Consider the following 20,665-nt stretch of genomic DNA (forward strand, 5'->3'; position numbering starts at 1 on the left):
AAAAATCAAGGACAGACAGACAGACAGACAAGATCTTATTTTTAGCAGACAGACAGAGAAGGAGACAGACACACAAGACGCTGGTAGAAGAGCAAGGAGACATTAAGACGGTTAGCATCAGCACTGTACCCACAGGCCAGTCCAGGTTACATTCGCTACGCCAACCCTGAGGGTCAGAAAAAAATAGAAAGAAAAGCACCATCTCATTCAGCTATATATACACATACACACACATATTATATGTGTATAGATATATTATTATTAAAAAAAAAAAGATTGATAAAAAACAACGACTACTGACAGGAAGTTGGGAAATAAAAATTAAAGAAACCAGTCAACACACCACCAACCTAACCAAATAAAATAAGGCTTAAGAATAATAACAGCCAAGCAAAGAAAGGACTCCCCAGACTTGAGGAAACTTAACCGTCAACTCTGCTGTGCCTGACGAGCTGTACTCAACATGGGCTTCCAAAAACTTCTTAAAAACTATAATTAACAAAATAATTAAAAACTTAATTTACATACACACTGGAAAAAGAAAAACATATTTACAAAAAAAGACTAGAAAAAAAAAAGAAAAAAAAACACAACAAAAACTAAATCCCAATGACTGGCACGCAGTGGGCCACAAGAGCAACAGGCTGCACCCTACAGGGCCCTCTGGGGTCTGCTGTAGGCATGTACACAGTGGAGGAGGAGGAAGAGGAGGCGGAGGAGGAGGGGGGGGGGGTCCTTAAACACCAAATGCTCTGCTGTGGAGGTCAGCAGAGGAGTCTGACAGGAGACACCCCACCCTCACCTCCACCCATGTCCCGCGAAGAGGGGGGGGGGGTGCTTAAAAGATGCGCTTGCGCTTCAGGTAGGAGTCAGCATAGTGGCCGCCCAGGCCCTGAGAGTGCTGGCCCACGTAGCCGCCCTCGGGGCTGGGCTCAGGCTCGGGGATGAGCCGGGAGAAGAGGCGCTTGTGCCCTCCAATCGGAGTCTGGGTGGGAGAGGGGGGTGAACAGAGGTGGGGTTGGGTGAGATAATGGCAGATAGCAAAACATCAGCTGCAGACATTACTACTGCTAATAAGGACAATGTGTCTTTTGCATAATTAACAGCACCACTACTGGGTGAGGGATCGGTAGCAATAGCAATTACCAAACATCAAAGCAGAGAAGAAATATCCATGTAACGGCACCAAAAAAGGATTGATGTATACTTAACAGGAAACTCACAGTAGCAAAGCACTATTTGGGATGATGACGGGGCATAGTCTATAAATGTTATAAATATACAAAAATCTAATTGCAGTCATTAACGGAAAGCAATCAGCATGCCGGAAGATTAGCATATAAAAGAGGCAGCACTTAATCCAGCCCAGTGCTTTTGAAGCACGTGCGCACATCAAGACTGATGGCACTGGCACAGGTAGGTGAGACAGAACCACTTACCTTCATTTCGCTCCCCGGGGCGGCGGAGTACAGACTACTGTGGCTTACAGGGGGCATCCCGACAGCCTGGGGAGATAGATAAGCATCGGTTACAACACACACAGCACACAACCTCCACTACAAAATCAACAAGACAGAGTGACAACACATATGAGGGAGAACGAGAAAGAATATATTTCAGAGAATGAGAGAAAGAGGCGTGTGGTGTGTTTGTGTCTAAAGGGTTGAGACACTTGGCACGTTTCTTGCTCACACACGCGCACACACAGACTCCAAGCTTTGCTGCAGTGTCTACCTGCACTCTGGCTTTAACAAACTGGTGCTCTTCAAAGACTTCAGTAGCTGAATCGGGGAGCATTTTTAACGAGGCTGTAAATAAAAATAAACAGTCACAGTTTTTAAGCTTTCCAGAAGGAATCGACCCTCCTACCCCGGAGCGGCGAGCAGAAGAAATGGCGAGGCGCGGATTTTGATGATGGTTGGAGCCGCATTTTTTATGCAGATGCATTAGTCTCAGATCAAACAAACGGTGATGGCGTACTCTTCCTGCCATTTAAATGAGCTAAACCTATACAGCAGCAGCACATTCCCAGCCCGACTCCCACTACCTTCGCCTTCACAGCCACACGAACAAGGCCCCGGTGTACTCCAGCTACACTATAAATAGCAAAAGGCCAAACGCTGTATTCTTGGATTGGTGGACCTGTGGGAAGCCTGCAGGCTCCTCAGTGTCCATAACCTTGCAGTTTCTCCAGCCCTGGCAGCACATGCAAATCAATGAGCAGCGTCAAATATCCATCATAACCCCTGCGAAGCAGCCACTCCAATACCACGCATACCCCGTTGGGCTCAGCATACCAATCTAGTAGTTGTAAGTGTATCCTGGGTTTTGATTTTGGATGTGGTATAGTTTGGTTTAGTGTGGCATTATATGGCGTCACTGGTAGAGGTGTACGGAGATGTTATGATCTATATCTGTAACTGTATCTGTTCAAACAAAATGATTTGTCTGAGGTCAGTTGACCTGTCAATGGCAATACAATCTTAAAAAAGGAGGTCCACTGGTGAATTCATTAATGTTATCATCCATTTCCAACACGCATAACATTTTAAAACTAGCTGTACAATGTGTTTGTCACTCCACTTGAATGCTGTTTGAGAATGACTACCACCAGAAAAGAAATCATATGCCTATGATCAAGCATTTGTCTGGTCGGTTTAAAAAGGGAGGAGAGGAGGGCAGTGATGCCATAGGCTTCCTGTATAGATCCCCACTGAATGTACCCCGAACACAATAACAGCCTGGATTTTTGGATAGGTCTGTTCAGTTTACCAGCTAAAATCTGAACATTATTAACACTTTTAGTGAAAGTTTAATTCATAGTTCAGTTATGTGGCTACTTTGTATTGTACAAACTCTGCATGAGGTAGGCTACCTTATCTTTAAATACTGGGGGTTCGGGGCTTATTCGATTTTTCTCGATTCTCTCTAAAACAATGTTTTTTTTTATTTTTTTTTTAAGACATCCATTTTATGTTGAAATGCAAGCTGCATCGATTATTGCATTGTTCATAGAAAGTCAAAATTGACAAGAAAAAGCTTTTTCTCTAATAAAAAAATACAGAAGGTAATTCATCTGTTGATTTTCTTTAATTATCAAACACAAAGTAGGAAGTGTAGCAAAGACTGAGTAGCAAACTCGAATGTTTTAAAAGTCGAAATGCATCGATAATCGATTTATTGGTTTAGAATTGCTAAACGATAATCGGTTTAGAATCGAATCGTTGACCTCTGAATCAGAATCGTGAGGTGCCAAGAGATTCCCACCCCAAGTCCATTAACGACCCACGCCGAGGTTCACTACACATCCCGACCCTTGATATAGCTTGCCACAGTTGATGCTTTATAATATTCTGTTGACCCATATTTAAACGACAGCACCAGGTTTGGAATTATCCGACCATCGCGAATTGCCAGCCAAGACGTGTTGGCGAGCCAAGTTGTGGACAAAATACATAATGTAAATAATTTGTTTAACAAAACAGGGGGGAAATCGGTTTTACCCCTGTGGTTTGATAGCTCAATTTAATTTGTTCCTATATGATGTCAGGGAGAAAACCTCCTTCATCAAACAGCTTCAGCTTAATATCTGCAAAATGCAGATATTCTTCCGAAAACCAAAATAACTGGCAAGATAAGGCCAATACTTATGGCTTCCAGTAAGTCTCAGAATTGACTTATAAACTAGTACCAGTGCTTTAAAATCACGAAATGGAACAGGATCGCATTACATCCCAGATAGGTAGTACACACCTGCTAGACCCATCAGAACACTTGAAAGAAATCCGATGGTAATAATTAGTCAGAACTAATCATGGTGAGTGAGCTTTTAGCTGCAATGCTGCCCAGCTCTGTAACCAACTTCCTGTTGACATAAAATGTGCTCCAACTGTAGCCATTTTCAAAACTTTTCAGATACTTCTTGTTAACTGATTGAATGCACTCTTGATTTGATTGCTGAAGTTATATGGCTAGGTAATGCATTTACTTGTAATGTGCAAGTCAGCATGTGACAGATTAGCAGTACCGGTTCTTCCAACACGCACACTACGCACGTTGCGTAGGGCCCCGCAAATGTATTATTTATAATAAAGGCCCCGTGGGAAAAAAAAAAAAAAACGTGACAACGTAACTGTCCGTCGCGGACGTCAGATAGCTACCCATGCGCATCATTAGTGTGTAGAAAGATGAAGCGGAGCTATCCCTCGGGGAATGAAAAAAGGAAGGGGAAGGAACTTGAAAATGAACTGCGGGAGCAGCAGTGAGGTAAAGCCTCCTGGTGGGAGAGAGGGAGGGACAGTCCGTGTTAGACCTACATCAACAGGGCGGTGAGCCCTTGGGGATCCCCGGTCTCTGTGTGCGTCTTGCTAGCTTCTATAATTTTAGTTGTAGCCTTGTATAGTTACAGCTGCACTTAACAAAATGGAAACTTTGGAAAGTAATGGATACATATTGACTAAGATTGAAGTTTGTTTGCTTGGATAGCCCACAGGCAAATGTAGACGCAGATACGATTTATTCTTGGTGAATAAATAAAACTCGTGAAATATTATGACAATGGTGCTAAATAATAAACACTTATTAATAGAGTGAGATCATACCGAGAAATATCAAACTGTTGCTTGAAGTATTGGTTTGATGTTTCGAGGTTAGTACGTTGTTTATTATGGCATTTTACTCTCCTTTCATTTTATAAAGACACGGTCATTGTAAATCGAAAACATGTCATTTTGTTAAGCTCAAGTCTTCTCACGACTCAATTTGTTTGCCTAGCAACCACTTCAACAGAAAACAGACAATATGGATCTGCTAAATAAAATGGTTTTAATTCCAAGTGATTCAGAGTTTGTAGTCTTTCTATAACAAATAGTTGCTTCTTCTGAGAACCTTGGCATATTTTCACTGGACCATTGAAGATTTGAAAGTTACAACCAATGTGTGTGTTCATGTTAGCATGGGAGCTGGTAAATTAACTGTTGATTGTAAATAGGCTGCCTTTTAAAGATTTTTAGGTATTTGTGTTTTTTCACTCAGTGTTCACACTTTTCTGCTGATTTGGTCTGTATTTATTCTGAGTTGGACCAACAGGTGGTGATATGCAATATATTTAAAAGGGGGATGAGTGGAAGCACTGGGTGTCAGGTGCGACGGTTGAACATTTTGGGGGTTCAGTTAGGAGGGCCCCTTGGCAGAATTTTGCCTAGGGCCCCATGGAGGTCTGAACCGGCTCTGCAGATTAGCCATGTTATAGCCCATGTCGTTTTGTGTCAAAAACAAAATATAACCTGAAGTTTGAATCAACATGGAGTAAATAGTCACCGGATTACTCTTGGTAAGGGGTGAAAAAAAGGTGAATAATGAACCATGTAAAACCTGATGTGGGACTTGGGGCTATGAGTGCAGGAAAAAAAAAAAAAAAAAGATAGGTCCTAGGTGTAAAAAACCCAGAAAAAGGTTCATTTTATGGCTTGAATTCTGTAACTTCATGACCATGAGACAGCGGGTCGCCGGCCCAGAGCAGTTGAGAACCACTGGTTTGAGCACACCACACACACCCTCCTACCTTATTGAGCTGGGTGGAGGGGTTGCTTCCCGGAGCACCAAAGCTGAAATAGGAGTTGTGGGGAGGGCTGGGGGGGTAGCGATAGGCGGGGAGACGCTCACTAAAGCTAGAGGGACGAGAAGGCTGCACGCACACACACACACACACACACACAGATAAAGATCAGCTCAGACACACAGAGGTTACACTCGCAGAGACAGCAATTACATTTAAATGGCATTCATTTTCAACACATACAGCGGCTGAGGATGGAGATGGAATTACCTGAACACCAAACCCTGGTAGCGCTGCACCGTCCAAAGTCTCTGGCTCATACAAGTGAGACAGAGGGTCCTGCCGCACAGGAAGAAAACAGAAAATGACTCAGTCCAAAACATCAACCAATATACCTTACAACTTAGAAAAAAACAGCTTTTAAAAAAGGTGTTCTACTGTCGCTTTGCCACTGGAATTGGAAAGGGGAGAAAAAAGGAATAAGGTTGAACAGGCACTTTCAGAAAATGAGAATTTTTAAAGTGATGGTCTCTAGCCACAGACATGACCCTTCATCTAGCAGCGAAACTTCAAATGGCTGGCAGCTGTGGAGGCTTAAATCTTGGGGTAGACAGTGATCAAGGCATGGAACAGGGTGGTTGTAGAACCTTACATAAATAAGCAAGCCGTGTCTAAATGGCAATACTGAGCCAATCTGTCTGTCAAAATCAGCATTAAAAACACAAATAGCCCACCTAGAATGGGGGTGAGTGTAGGCCTGGCTTGGCATTCCCATTGGCACCCAGATTTAGGTCACCGGTAAATCACATCTAGACTCCTCCTTCCCTCTTGGCAACCATGTTTTAATTTTTAGAACAAAACCAATCATGCCCAAACCTGGGAACTTTAATCCATAGCCTGCCAAAAACTGCAGACTCCCCCCTCATCATCTCCACAGTGTACAGAGTAAAAATGATGAAAAACACTATCAGTCTGGGCCATCAAAGGCTGATACCTAGCAGCTATATTTACAAATGAGGACACACATAGAGAGATGGAGACACACCAGTGGGAGACTGATTTAATCCACATGGAGAATATTAGAGTTGACAAATCAAAATTGGATTGGAATACCAATTGCCTCAATATTTGTCTCCACACTGCAATCATTTGCACAAACCAACTACTGTTATTTTGGAAACTGCAGAACCACTTGGAATAAACTCTTCTCCAATTTTTTTAGATTTAATGACATTTCACACAGATGAACAAAGACTGTATAGTCATCCAGTCCTAAACCTTAAGGGGAAAAAAAAAATGAAAGTAGATTGTGCCTCGATTCTTTTTCTTGGCGTGTGATATGATGTGTACTAGCGATACAATTCTTTATAAATACAATATTCCATCATGCACTGAGAAACCCATACGGGACCACATTAGAGATTATTGGAGGTGAGCATGCTGCAAGTGGACCGGCTTCCTCACCTGGTGCTGGGGTGGGTACTCTGGGGTATAGGAGTCCTGGTAGCGCAGGTTGAAGCTGGAGTGGAGGGTGTGGCCTGAGCGCTGGCTGACCGTGCCTCCTAACGTGGGCCTCTTCCTGTAGGCGTGGCTGTATGGGTGGGGTCTGCTGCTGGAGGCTGTGGGGAAAGGGAGGGGGATTATGAATGGGATGAGGTCAGCGTTAGGGCTGCCACAATGGTCTTTGGAGGGGAACCACAGTGTTGTCACTCATTACAGTTCTAAATCCCACCCACCCCCCTTAATCAAGAACGCTGCCATCCTGATGTAGCATTGGACTTGGTCTGTTGACAACAAATATCAATTGAATGAACTACCAAGGCACTCAGAGTTCAGACCTCCGCATGGCATTTGGCCATCTTGTAACATAGCGAAAGTGAACCTAAATTTGTGGATTTACCCTGTTATTTGGATCCACTACAAAAAAGTAAATAAATCAGGCTTGTTGCTTTGGTGTAAACAGCTTAAAGACCAACAGACAATCAAACATCACCGAAAACATAACCTCCTTAGCACCGGTAATAGTAATTAAACACAGGGCGGGGTGTGTTTCGGTATTACCATTGCCAACATTGGACAAATCCATTACTCTTGTAACAACCATCCCTTTTGGATTGCCTAAATCATGAAAGAACTATGTAGATTTTTGACCTTATGAAGCTCATTCAGATATCTAGCCCAACAGGCCCAAGAGACTTACCAGCAGAGGGGAAAACGTTGGGGTTGTTCAGGAAGGGATTCTGGGACTGGCCCCCATCTTTAGGAGGGTCTCCTAACAGGGACTAGGGTTTGGAAGGAAGTGACAGAGATTTTAGCTGACAAGCCTCCCACTTAACTTGATGGTGACTAGTGTGAAATCATCACGCACTTTAAGCACGCACTGCGCCTTTCTAAGGCACCATGACGTTCACTATTGGACTTAAGCCAAGCTAATTCTGGTAGATGTATATAAAAGACGTTTAATTGTAGGTGTGTGTTTGGCAGCAGTCCTGTCACCTGCAAACTGCTGCCATCAACAAAAGAACACTCGGTTCAGAGCTTCCAACATTTCTGCTTGTTGAATCAGTGACTTTCCAGTTAAATAAGCACAGACATGTCAAGAAATATATGCTGATCACAGTTAAAACCTCTAGCATAGGACTATGGATAAATACAAATGAATAACTGCTTAGATTTGTAGCTCCAATCTGCATGGCCCAATTAACAAAACTCCTGAACTAGAAGAACCAACTAATGGGTGAAATCAGCTGCTTAGCCTCAGCGCACCAAGAGAAATCAGTAATTACACTTTCTTCATCACAACCACAAGTCTGTGCACAATGAGCTGGAGAAGAGGAGGTGTAGGAGCAGGTGTCTTACCCCGGGCATGGTGGGGGCCTCGGCTCCGAGCACCCCCCCCAAGAGTGGCATGGGCAGCCCTTGCAGAGCGGGGGAGGGGGTGGAGGGGAAGCTACAAGGTGGGGTTGGGGACTCCTGCTCTCGGCCATGGGGACGACCCAGGTGGGGGGGCTTAATGGGGCCCGGAGGTTCTGCTGGATGTGCCAGACCTGGAACCATACCGCCTGGATACAGAAAAAAACAAAAACATGTGAAAATACGTATGCACTCACATATTTATATATACATACATGCATGCACACACACACACACACACACACACAGGCACATTCATCCACAGACAGACCCATAACACACAAAACGCCATGAGACTGAACGTCCCCCATAAGACAAAACAAACAGCACAAGTGGCGTGGCCATCGACTGGAACTAAAGCTCATCCACACTTCTGGAGGAGAGAGGCAAGGTGCACAGGGTTGGAATAACCTTTGAAGCCGTCTAGTAATTAAGGCCTGAGAGACCTGGGGATGATGCTCTCAGACAGATCAATGCCTTTAATTACAGTCAAGGGAACAGGAGTGCGCTGAGCCACAAAGTCACTCCAAAGGACAGTCCCAGAATGCAACAGGTGCTGGGGCTCACCTTGAGGTAGATCGCCCAGCATGTTGAGGCCTTGCTGGAGGGTATGAGTCGCCAATGGGTTGTCGCCCAGGAGTCCGGCCTGTCAGGGGAGGAGAGAGCAGATTGCATCGTTCACGTTTAGTGTCGCGCCAGTTGTCACTGACAAGCACGAACCAGTATGCTTACCTCTACCATTCACTGAACTCAACCCACCTTACACCCAACTTACCAGTGGGTACCAACTTATTCAGAGTGAATTGAACGTGAAACACACACAGCACCACAAAGAGCAAACAAGGAGAAGGAAACGAAGATGACAAGCAAAGAGTGTTTGACAGGAGCCACACCAGCGCCAAGGGGTTTCAGCGGAGCAGCTCTAACTACAAAGCCACACACACACACACACATACACACACACAAAATGGTTCACTCACACAGGTGAGAAGGCGGTTGTCTTTACTGTGCAGGACCTGTGCCCAGAGAAGAGGATTTCCCAAAAAAGCTTGCTGACAGGGGAAGAGAGAGGGAGGGGAAACAGGGATGGAAAGTGGTGGTATGAGGAGAAAGGAGGATGCAGTGAGAGGAACGGAGAACACATGGAGGGGAGGAGAGGAGAGTGGATGGTACCTGTTGGACTTGGGCCTGGTTCTGAAGAAGGATCTGCAGTAGGGCAGCGGAGAGGGCGGGGTTAGTCAGCAGGGGCATGGTGGGAGCAGCACCCAACAGACCTGTAGAAAGAAAGAGGGGGGGGGGGGGGGGGGGGGGGGGAGAGAGCAAGACGAAGAGGGAAAAATAAGACATAAACAAAGAGAATATAGAAATGCTCTGCTCGCTTTCCTTCTTTTTTCCTCTTTACATTCAAGAGCGGGAGAGAATGACCTCAGCTGCTGTTGTGTTCTGTTCCGTTTTATCCTCTCCACCCCGCGTTAGGGCATTCTGTGTGTGTGTGTGTGGACAGAGTGTGACTGCGAGCCAGAGAGCCAGAACCATCTCCCCTGACTGCTTCAGACAGGCATGCTAATTGTGAGTCCACCCCGGGTGGTGATGAGTAACAACTGCACTCTAGCGTGTCGTAGGGGAGGGTGTGTCAGGGCAGCCCTGCACATAAGCGTAAACCAGTGTGTGTGTGTGCGTGTGTGTGTGTGTGTGTATGTGTACCGCCCCGTGCAGAAGTTTAGTCAAGTGTGTGTGTGTGTGTGTGTGTGTGTGTGTGTGTGTGTGTGTGTGTGTGGTGTCTCACCCTGCTTGCGGCCCTGGGCCAGAGGCGTCAGCAGCATCTTGAGTGTGGCCGGGTTGCTGAGGCCGGTCAGGATCTGCATGGCCGTTGGCTCTGGCAGCAGCCCTTTGCCTCGGTTCAGAGCCTGAGGAGCACAAGCGGAACAGCACGCTCATTAGACCACAGACAGCTTAGGCACATGCAGAGACAGACAGACAGTAGCCGCACACAGGACACAGTAGGAGCGTGCATGGCCAACACTGCAGGGAGAAACAAGACAGAGCTGAGAGCTGCTGGGCAGGTCTCTGCCTGTCCAGCTTCACACCACTTTTATTGACCAAACGCACAAACCCAGCAGAGGAAATCAGAGGCTGCATTGGGTAAGAGCCAATAGAGTAGTGGGGTGAAGGCCATTCATGCTGCCTGAAGCAAGGAATCAAGAAAATTAAGCAAAGATGCATGGAATGTGCATATGCATTATACTAATATTTACTTCAGACTTATGGTTGGTCTAGAGAATAAAAAAAAAAAAAAAAAAAACATACGAGTCATTTTAAAAAGGTAGCTACTGGCACCTGATAGACACCATACATTTTCCTACACATTTGTTGGTTGGCAATCTGCAACCTCACCGCTAGATAAATGCCACAAAATCCTTTTACACATTTACATTACATTTAGTCATTTAGCATACGCTTTTGTCCAAAGCGACGTACACCACACTTTTAAAATGGTTTCTAAATAAGGGACGTGTTTTGTAGAGGCAAGTCAGCAACTGGCCAAAGTACAACTTATTTTTATGTGGTATGGACGGAGTAAGTTGGCTGTGGAAGGCAGTTAAGTGTACCCTAAAGGCATTTTTATGCTACTCCGTACGACACGTTTTTGGGCACATAGGAACGCCTTCAGGTAAGTGAAACGCCTTCTCCGGTAGCTGAAACGCCCTCTCCGTGCTCTCCAGAGACGTCGGACAGCTCTCCGTGTCCCCGCAAAAATTTCTGTCGGTCCGCTCATGGCGACGGATACTCCTTGGCCGTGATTGGCACACTACAACCTCATTTCCATACGACATCAACTCCGGAAACTAACATTTCTGGACCTAGCGTTTCCTGTTTCATTACCTTTATATCCATATATATATGCATAACAGCCACTGTCAAAGGCGCAGATCCTTTCCTTGAAAACTATTCCCTGTATATCACAATACATGAGCCGGCCCAAGTAGCCTACTGCCAGAGAACCAGCATGAGCGACGGCAATTAAAGATGTGTTTCAACAACGGTAGAAAACTGTGTTTGCTCCGTATTTTACTGAACTCATAATTATATGACAGTGGTATTAGTTACAGTTGAGACACCCGAAATAACGTGCATGCGCAGAAATCCTGAGACGTGATTTTTAGTCTGCACATGAATACATGAATTTCTTTGATCCCAGGAAATTTGAGCACACAACCCATCTCCCTTACGGAGATATTGGCGAAAGTTGTTTTACCTACTTCATTTCAAACGTTGCAAACGTGTCTAGTTTTTGTGCAGTAGTGAATAGAGTCTCAGTTTACTACACCGCATATCATGTTTGTAGAAAATGATTAAAGTGCAACAAATGGCAATGATTAAGGTGCAACAAATGGCAATGATTCACATTGCAAGTAAAATGGTGCGGCTGGAGCAGATACAGGGAGGGACAACGGTGACGCAGTTTGGATGTAGCGACAAAAGTTTATGTGCTGTAACAAACAGTGTTAACCAGTATGTGAGTAACGTGGGTTTTTATTAAAACATAGTGTGTAATGTGTAGCTATTTCATTCTGTTTATTAACCTTTCCGGCTGTCTGTAGGCTATGTATTAACTAGCCAGCAGTAGACGAAAGGGAATTAACCCCGAAGTTAAAAACATGTAATCTACTTCGGGAGCATTTTACTCCCCCGCATTCTCCCATGATAAAGATAAGTTTGCCCTATCAGGTGTATATATAGCATTAGACACAGTCACAATATTGTGTATCTGCTGACACCTGTTGCATTTGAGTAGTGGCAGCTGGTGGGAGAGTAGAAATTGACAGTCGTGGAGGAGAGGTAAAGCCAACTAACGATTTCCATCGCACAAAGACGTCATGGGGTAGCTTGTCTTTCGGGACTTAAACCGTTACTCCCCCTACTGTTGTGGAAGAGAATTGTTTTCAGCACCCACAGCCGTTGGAGTACTATAAAGAGACACAAATGCTAACTAGTACGTACTATCCGGCCGCCCGCCCACTGTCCAACCATCCGACACGACCGTTTGTGTACTATATAAGGCCCTTAAGGGCCAAAACGTTAAAAAAAAAAGAGACGCTAGCAAATGTTGTTTCCTATGGTACGGCGCGCCTTGTTTGTGCGTCTTTTATCCGCCACGCATTGAGTCTTTCTAGCGTGTTTAAGGTGCGCTTAAAAGTTGAACTTCTCAACTTTCCAGCGCAAGGTGCAGAGGCGCACCGCTCATAAATGTCACACTGGGTCCAGGCAGCCAATCAGATCAAGCAAGAGGCGGGCTTTACTACTTGAAAACTTACTTCTGTGTTGATGTGGTTCTGTGGTAGCAGCAAAATACAATGGCGATTTAATCTTTAGCTGTATTTGATTATGAGGAACTTTATAATTAACAATCAAAATATTACAATAACACTAATGGGCGCACCATCACCCGGTTGCGCACGCAGGCCCGCTTAGTAGGCGCACAAGGCAGTTTTGGCCGCCGCACTTTGCCAAGGCGATTCTGAAGCGTCTGCCGTTTTTAAAACACGTTTGGTGTGTTTCGGCCCTCAAGCTGTAAACTAAACTGATGACACATCAATGCTGGGGTTAGTATTGACAGAAATAATATGGTTTGAATTGGCTAAACACACCACCATCTACTGTTTAAAATCATCCTGAAACTTGCAAGGTTGACACCGACGCATTTTTACGACCATTTGGTACATATCTACGTCATAAATGGGCGGTCCACCTCCCCAGCAATTAGTCATTTTCATTTGCTGATTGAGACTCTTCTGCCTCACCCCTCAGCCCCACGCCCACTTTTTAGCATTTTTCAAAACAATGTAGTGGGTGGAGTTAGGCTCAGAACTTAGGTGAATTTACACTTTAATATTTTGGAGTGTGAGATAAGTGTGTGTGTGGGGGTGGGGGCGTACCATGGTTTGGGCTGCAATGAGGGCAGCCAGCATACTCCTGCCCGGTGGTCCAGGGGCACAGAAGGAGACGCGAATTTGGGTGCCTCCTAGCGCCCGGGCATCCGCCACCCGCTGCACCTCCTCGGCCATCTCCGGCGTGGAGAACTCCAGCACGGCAAAGCGCCGGAAACTTCCATCCTGTCCCTGAGCAAGCTGTGGAGATAAAGGCAAACTAATGAGCGAATTAACATAGGAGCATGTTAATCAGAGATTATGCTGCAAACCCAGCCACCACCCACCTAGAACGCAGCGATGCATCACAAAGTCCTCACTCAGCAGGCAGTCAGCTTTAAAACCTCTCTAAAGCGCCACAAGGTCAGTTTGAGGACAGAGAATCAAGCTCTGCTTGGGCATTTCAGGGTACTTCCCCCTACAAAAGCTACCCTAGCAAAATCACAGCTGTGGGTTGACAGGGACTGTCAACCACCTTTTCTGTGCGTCAGCTTTGAAAGGCAACTCCACTAATGCCGGATAGATACTCAAGAGCAGTCCTGTAAAGGGTTGGAGGCTGGGGGGGGGGGGAAGAGCATGTCGAACAAACCCCCTTAAAACCAACTCCTCTTTTCAGCCCGGCTGCCTATTGTGCATTCATGACCTTCCAACTTTGTGTCTCGCATGACAAAGACAGAGGGGCTACCGCACAGAACAATGCCAGACACAGCCTCTGCTGAAACGACCCACTTTCTGCAGCAGGTATGCATGTGTGTGTGTTTGGCATGGGGTGTTTAACATATGAAAAAAAACCAGAGTGCGCTGCTCTCTCCCATTCCAGAAAGCCCTGCAGGGCCAGAGGCCAGCTGACTGATGGCACCTGGGAGAGTCAGGTGGTCATCACCATAGAAACCAGTAGCGCTCATCGCTATAGAAACACTCAGTGGCCAGCCAGGGGAAAGAGGCAGAGAGGAGAGGGGGGGGAAGCAAAAAGCAGGGCAAAGGTTAGTGCCCGAGGAAAACCAAATTTGCATCTACTCAAAATGGCTGGAATTAGTTCAGAACTGCAATCAAAAAATGTACCAGCGAGAGGGAGCTCATTAATTACATTTCGCCACAATCCACATTTTTCACTCTAATCACAGAAGCATAAAGACATCTGAGCCTAATTACAAAAGAGCAATCTGACTGAGGAAGTCAAAGCTATTCCTCTCACTCGGCTGAGCATGTTTAGCCATGCATTCTAGGCTTTACAAAAAATGAATACATATACTATATAAAATCCACCATTGTTTAAAGTCACAGAGGAATGGGCCCTACACAAGCTCAGACGGATCATCCATGTTCTGCTTTTTTTCTTTTCTTCCAATGTATTTGTATCTTGATCTTAAAAGCAAGGCCCAAGTGGTAATTTAATTGAAAACACCAAAGTAGCATTTGACATTCAAGAGTTCAAAAAATACCAAAATGTAACTAATAAAGATAGGCGGAGTTCCTAAGCTTTGCGGTCAGATTTCAAGGCTTTCTGTGACTTGCATCTCCACTCCCGGGGCCATAATATCTGCTGCAGCGGCAGCTGCATCTTAAGCTCAGCATTTAACTACATTTATATTAGTGGCTTCTCCTCATATGCAGCCTGACTGAGGTGATCGTCAAGACATTGCATTGCATTTGATCATTTACTTACAGTACAGTTACAGATATACATTCATCAATGTATGCGCATTCCCTGGGTATTGAAACCATAACCTTGGCACATTGTCCCATAGGTTGCACTACAAATTCAGTGATGGGAACACAAAACAGAATCCATAACCAAGACCATAATCAGTCTGTCAATGGTGATGCTTGTTTAAGAGGAGTACTACTACAGAGTTAAAGAAAAATCTAAAAGAACTTCAAATATTTAAAACAAATATACCACCATTAATAGAAGAAACAATTAGCCGAGCCCTTTGGGAGCTATGAGTGTTTGATAGCAGGTGAAAAATTAGCACTAATGCAGGGTAAGTATTTATGTGGAGGACTGGGCATCTCTAAATGGGTGGTGCACCCATGTAATGCAGCCTGAAGGGTGAACTAGCTGGGGTGGTACAAAGGGCCTTGGGGTCATCCCAACTGAGTAGGAATGCATGTTAAAAAAAAACATCCCAAGATTCCCCCTCACCAAGCCAAGATTACCCAAAAGCACCCCTTTCACCCCCCCCGCCCCAACTACCCAAACATTTCTCAAGTGTCTACCTCCCTCCCCACCGACCCAAGATTCCCCTAAGGTATCCTCCTCACCAAATTAAGACTAGCCAAAGAACCCCCTTCCGCAACTCAAGATTTGCCCACAATATCCCGTCCCCCCAGGAATCCCCCACCGACCCTGGTCCAGTCATCCCCACCTACAAAGTCTACACACCTGGCAGAAGATGGGTGCATGCGTGTCGGCCAGCGAGGCCAGCAGGTCCTGTGCGCTGACCAGGCTCGGGGGCAGGCGGTCGACACAGAGGCAGCGGGAATGCAGCATGGGGAAGGTGAGCGAGCCCACCTCGGTCCAGTGCACGTAGAGCATGCGTGAGCCCAGCTGCTTGCCCAGCAGCTCCGACTTAGCGCGCGCAGCCGAGTCCTTCTTCATGTACTCCACAAAGCCGTAGCCCTTGGAGTGGCCGGTGACGGCACTGTGCACCAGGAAGCAGCGCTCCAGGTTGCCGAAGGGCCTCACCAGCTCCTCGAACTGCTGCTGGCTGAAGGCGCTCGGCAGGTTGGCAATGCACAGGAGTGCATCCGTGGGCTGCAGCTGCACCGAGATCTCACGCTCGCGCAGCATGTGCTGGTGGAACTCCGCAATGGCATGCTGGGCCTGCTCGCCATTCAGCAGTGTGACGAAAGCTTGGACAAAATCAGACAGACAGAGACAGAGAGAGAGACTTTGACTTCACAGCAGGTTTATGGACACATGCTCCTATAACTTGGTGCCAAAGAAAAAAAACAAAGCTTATGTACATCATTAATATATACAAAAGGGAGGCAAAGTAGGGAAGACTTAAGACAAAGGCAAACTTAGACTTTAAAGCACCATTACGGTCAAATTTTCTATAACTTATGCCAAAGGACATTAAAACGTATAACAAGTTCATGAATATCATACATAAGAGAAAGGGAAAGAGAGAAGAAAGGAAATCTGAGGAAAGACAGAAAAAGCTTAAGGAAGAGGCAGTGAGACTGGATGGACAAGGTCACTGGCCACAGCCAACATATTATAATTCCCCTCATTTTCATGGTCTATGAGCTTATAAATAATGTGCTAATTCCTGGTACTTAGTGTTAGAAAACATCATTCAGAAACAATCCACTGTCAAGGACAATTTGTTGACACAAGCATACTCAACCAAGCCAAACTGAATTTGCCCATAATTAATAGGAAACATTATAATTCATTGCAAGTATGCTGTGAACATGGAAAATATCGCTGTCATATTTTCAGCACTGGGGACGCCAAACGCACTTTCGGCAATGTGGTCAGACAAAATAATTTGTTAAATGGATTGAAAGAGATTGGTAGGCTTTTCAATACAGATTAAAGAACAATAATAAAACTACATTCACCAGGCCTACCTACTGAATCAGGAAATACTGAGCAATATTTTGGGAGCACAGCAAGTAACCTGGCAGGCATAGCAAATTAGGGCCATTACAAATAAAAGGATAAAATACATACCTGTACCCTTGTACTTATCAACAAAGCAGTACTTCAGGTCATAGTTGCTCAGAAGTTCATGCACCTCCTGCAAAAAAACAGCATGATACTGCGATCAAAATCTCCATTTCAAGTACATAAAGAGAGAGACATGTTAACACTTAATAATAAATGTATAACATTGCACAACTATACAGAATAGAAGAGTCAAATATATTTTTGTATTGCATATATACACCAACTTCAAATTCATGTAATTTCATAAAGAGACATCTTGGCTGGAACGGTACGACACATTCCAGAACGTTCATTTGCACTAGGTGAATGGGTACGGTTTTGTTCCTGCGACTTCAACCCTTTGTCATTGTCGCAGCTCCGTCCCCATCTGGAACTCCCAATGTGCGTCCATACAAACAATACCATGTGCACGCACCATGGTTCGCCACAGGTCAGGCATATTCCTACAAATTTCATTCAGAGCCTAGCTTTAGAGCGCTTAACAAAAAGAGACATCGACGAAACTGGTTAGTTCATACCTGCCCTTTTATGTGTTTAACATGTTATATTACTTTTAAACCACTCTTGTTAAAACACAAAACGGTACATTTTGTGCTAATCAACGTGCCCGCTCTGTAGATACCTCGGAGCAGGGGCGGAGTGGGACACAAAAATCCACCGGGACAATTCTGACTGCACCGGCCCACCACCGGCCCACAACGTGCCCACAACTGGCCCAACCCGCATCCCCTCCACCTCCCATATATCAACTACAGAAACAAACGGGCGGCTTTTGATCATTATTGTTAGATTTATAGTTGATGTGTGGGTGACAGACATGACAGTGACAGTGTATTTGTATATACTTATGGAAATACGGAACAAATCGCGTCCCGTATTGGCTCAAATGTTATGCTAATTCGCAACAATGTGTCATGTCAACTCACTCGCACCTAGTTGACGGCTGGTTGAATAAATCCGTAATTCTTGTACATTTTGATGCACTTTCCTCCAGCATCCGCCTCTTTTTCAGTCTGGCCTTTTTGCCCCCTCCTTTCTCCTTTCTCCTTTCTCTTATGTCCCTCCATCAGGCCCGCTTCACCTGCTATCTCTCCCTGATAGCCGCTAATTTATCTCCCTAGGTTCACTTGATAAAGGCAGAACGATACGCATTTCCCATGATGCTTTGCACCGACTATTCTACATTCAACAAAAAAAAAACGAATTAAATCGCTGGCCAATTTATATTTGTGGTCATGAAAGTAATGGAGCATCTGAATAAAAAGAATTACATCAATATAGGAGGCTAAACAAAAATCAGAAGGTTGGATTGATGGGAGTGAGTTTGACACACACCATAGGTGTGATGTACAGAGACAAATAGTGCTATAAATAGTGGTTGGACTGCTTAATTTTGTAACTCTCGGAGAATTTAGAGATTTTCCCGGGACCAGGATTTGACGTATATTCAAATGGGCCGCTCATGAATTTGATGCGACGGCTGCGAAGGCCGGCCTGCAGGCTGGTTCTCGAGAGATTATTGGCCTACCGGCCGACCGGGAAAAATCCCGGTGCTCCCGATGGCCACTCCGCCCCTGCCTCGGAGTAACTTAATGGAGAGCTTTAGATTCATCCAGGAAACGACTAAGACAATCATACAGCATACTTCACCATTCGTGATGGTAAACCTTCCACGAGGGTTAAAGGGTACAACTTTGTGAAAGGGTGTAAAAACTGGCCGGTCAGTCATTACAGGCAAGTTCGCCATTTCACAAACCCAATTTGTTCAAAGGGTCACACAGGTCATTCAGGTCAACCATGTCATATTCACTCGCCAAGTTAAGAATAGTAGACCCCTTCGTGCAAACTAGCAATGGTAATAACGCAAGATGTGCCTCAAAAAGGGACGTTAGGGTTATTCATTTAAAGCAAGTTTTGAAAAATGGGGGCCATGTCAACTGACACTAACCAAATACATTACCACGTTTCTAATTAGTAGACAACAGGTTACGCATACTGTTATCTAGTCATATCGGCAAGCTACCGTTATCTTATTTGGTTGAAACCCTGATTGCCAGCAGGGCAGTGAACCTGGCCACCAGGTAGCAGGCCAACCCAGCCACTCCACTTTCAGGTAGTTAGCAACTCAAGTAACAATTATTTAGATGGGCAGCTAGCCCATCAACATTTCTCGACAGTTGACAAGCTAATGCATGGGGGGGGGGGGACAAATTATAAACCCATTTAACTACTAGAGTTTAGATATAAGATTAACGTAACTTCAGATTAGTTAACCTTCACCTTTCTGAGCCAACTAAGCCTAAGGGTTAGTTTAAAAGCTATTAAGCAAAACATGATGCTTCGATACATCTATAACATTAGCTGACATAATGCATGCACTGCTAGCTAGTCAACTAGCACGCTAACCTTACAATGACTAGGCTTGCCAGGTGAGTGGAGCATGATGTTCTAGATGGCAAGTCCCAATTGATGTTACAGCAGGCTAAAACTAACATTGTGTAAAAATAAGTTTCAGCAGTCTATTGACCAAATTCAAACTTACGTTTTTGCTTCACGTCAAGTTGGAAAATATATTCTACAAGTTACATTCAACGAAACGTCATAGCCAGACCCAGGTTAACCAACTGGCAGACGGGGACACTGCAAGTCCCACTGGTTAGCTGACAAATCTGCAAAGCTTGCAAACTTTTATGCTGTGTTCCAGACAACTCGGAAGTCGATATTTCCTACTTGAAATTTCCCAGTTCCGACTTTTAAAGTCGACATAGTTTGATTTTCCCCAAGTTTCATGCCGTAAATATGATTTTGACTGGGGTTCCATTGTAATTTTTCTCGTAGGAGGTCGGAAAACCTAGACTTCAGAGTTTGTCTGGAACGCAGCATCAGTAGCGAGTTAACGTTAACAGCTATAATAGCTAGCTAACGTGGTCAAACCCGCTGGCTGGGTAGCCAGAACGTTCGACAACTAACGTTAGCTAGCTTGCTAGCTATCTTTGGCGTTATTTGATCATTTATAGACTGGAAGTTGATAGAAGGTGGTTAATTACCTGATTTGTTATGTCGGAAGGAAGATTTTTGATGATGATCTTCCGACGATTGTAAAACTCTCTCCGAGTCCGCTCTAATCGGCTTTCAATCTCTTCGGGGCTCAAAACAGGCAACTCATCATCACCTCTTCTTTGGCATTCACTACCAATGGATGCATTTTCATCAGTACTCTCGACATCTGGATCCCTACGTTCTCCCAAAACCCATTCCTCCTGTTCTACAACATTACCGTAATTTTCATACGTTAGTGGACGGGAACCACAATTGGGCCCTGCATAGGGTTTCTCTTCTCTGGCAGCTGTGCTAACTGACACGGCGGCCGCCATCGCTTGTGCTGGGAAGTTTTTGCTCGAACAAGCACTAGCAGTTCAGAGCAGTTTAAACAATACACACATGGGGGCAACTCGGACGCTCATTGGACGAAAGGATGATGCCTTTTTTTCATTGTTAGGGGCGGGCACTTCCAGTCACATGGTACATTTAAACATCTGATTGTTACCACGCTGGGTCGATTTTTGTTTGCCTTTTGTAGTTGAC

At 45.0% G+C, this 20,665-nt stretch overlaps 1 protein-coding gene across 1 annotated transcript; it reads right to left on the minus strand.

Annotated features, from left to right (window-relative positions):
• Positions 1-838: 838 nt before the first annotated feature.
• On the minus strand, positions 839-20,454 carry raver1 (ribonucleoprotein, PTB-binding 1; the record flags this gene model as incomplete). The annotated part of the gene is made up of 14 exons (XM_080855784.1): positions 839-985; positions 1,440-1,505; positions 5,564-5,686; positions 5,828-5,896; positions 7,022-7,176; positions 7,758-7,839; positions 8,417-8,619; positions 9,038-9,116; positions 9,644-9,744; positions 10,257-10,377; positions 13,408-13,599; positions 15,785-16,254; positions 17,084-17,150; positions 20,128-20,454. The coding sequence occupies 14 exons, from the start codon at positions 20,452-20,454 to the stop codon at positions 839-841; spliced, it is 2,202 nt and encodes a 733-aa protein (XP_080711910.1).
• Positions 20,455-20,665: the final 211 nt, after the last annotated feature.

The sequence above is a fragment of the Sprattus sprattus genome, assembly GCF_963457725.1.
Source record: "Sprattus sprattus genome assembly, chromosome: 18".
NCBI lineage: Eukaryota > Metazoa > Chordata > Actinopteri > Clupeiformes > Clupeidae > Sprattus > Sprattus sprattus.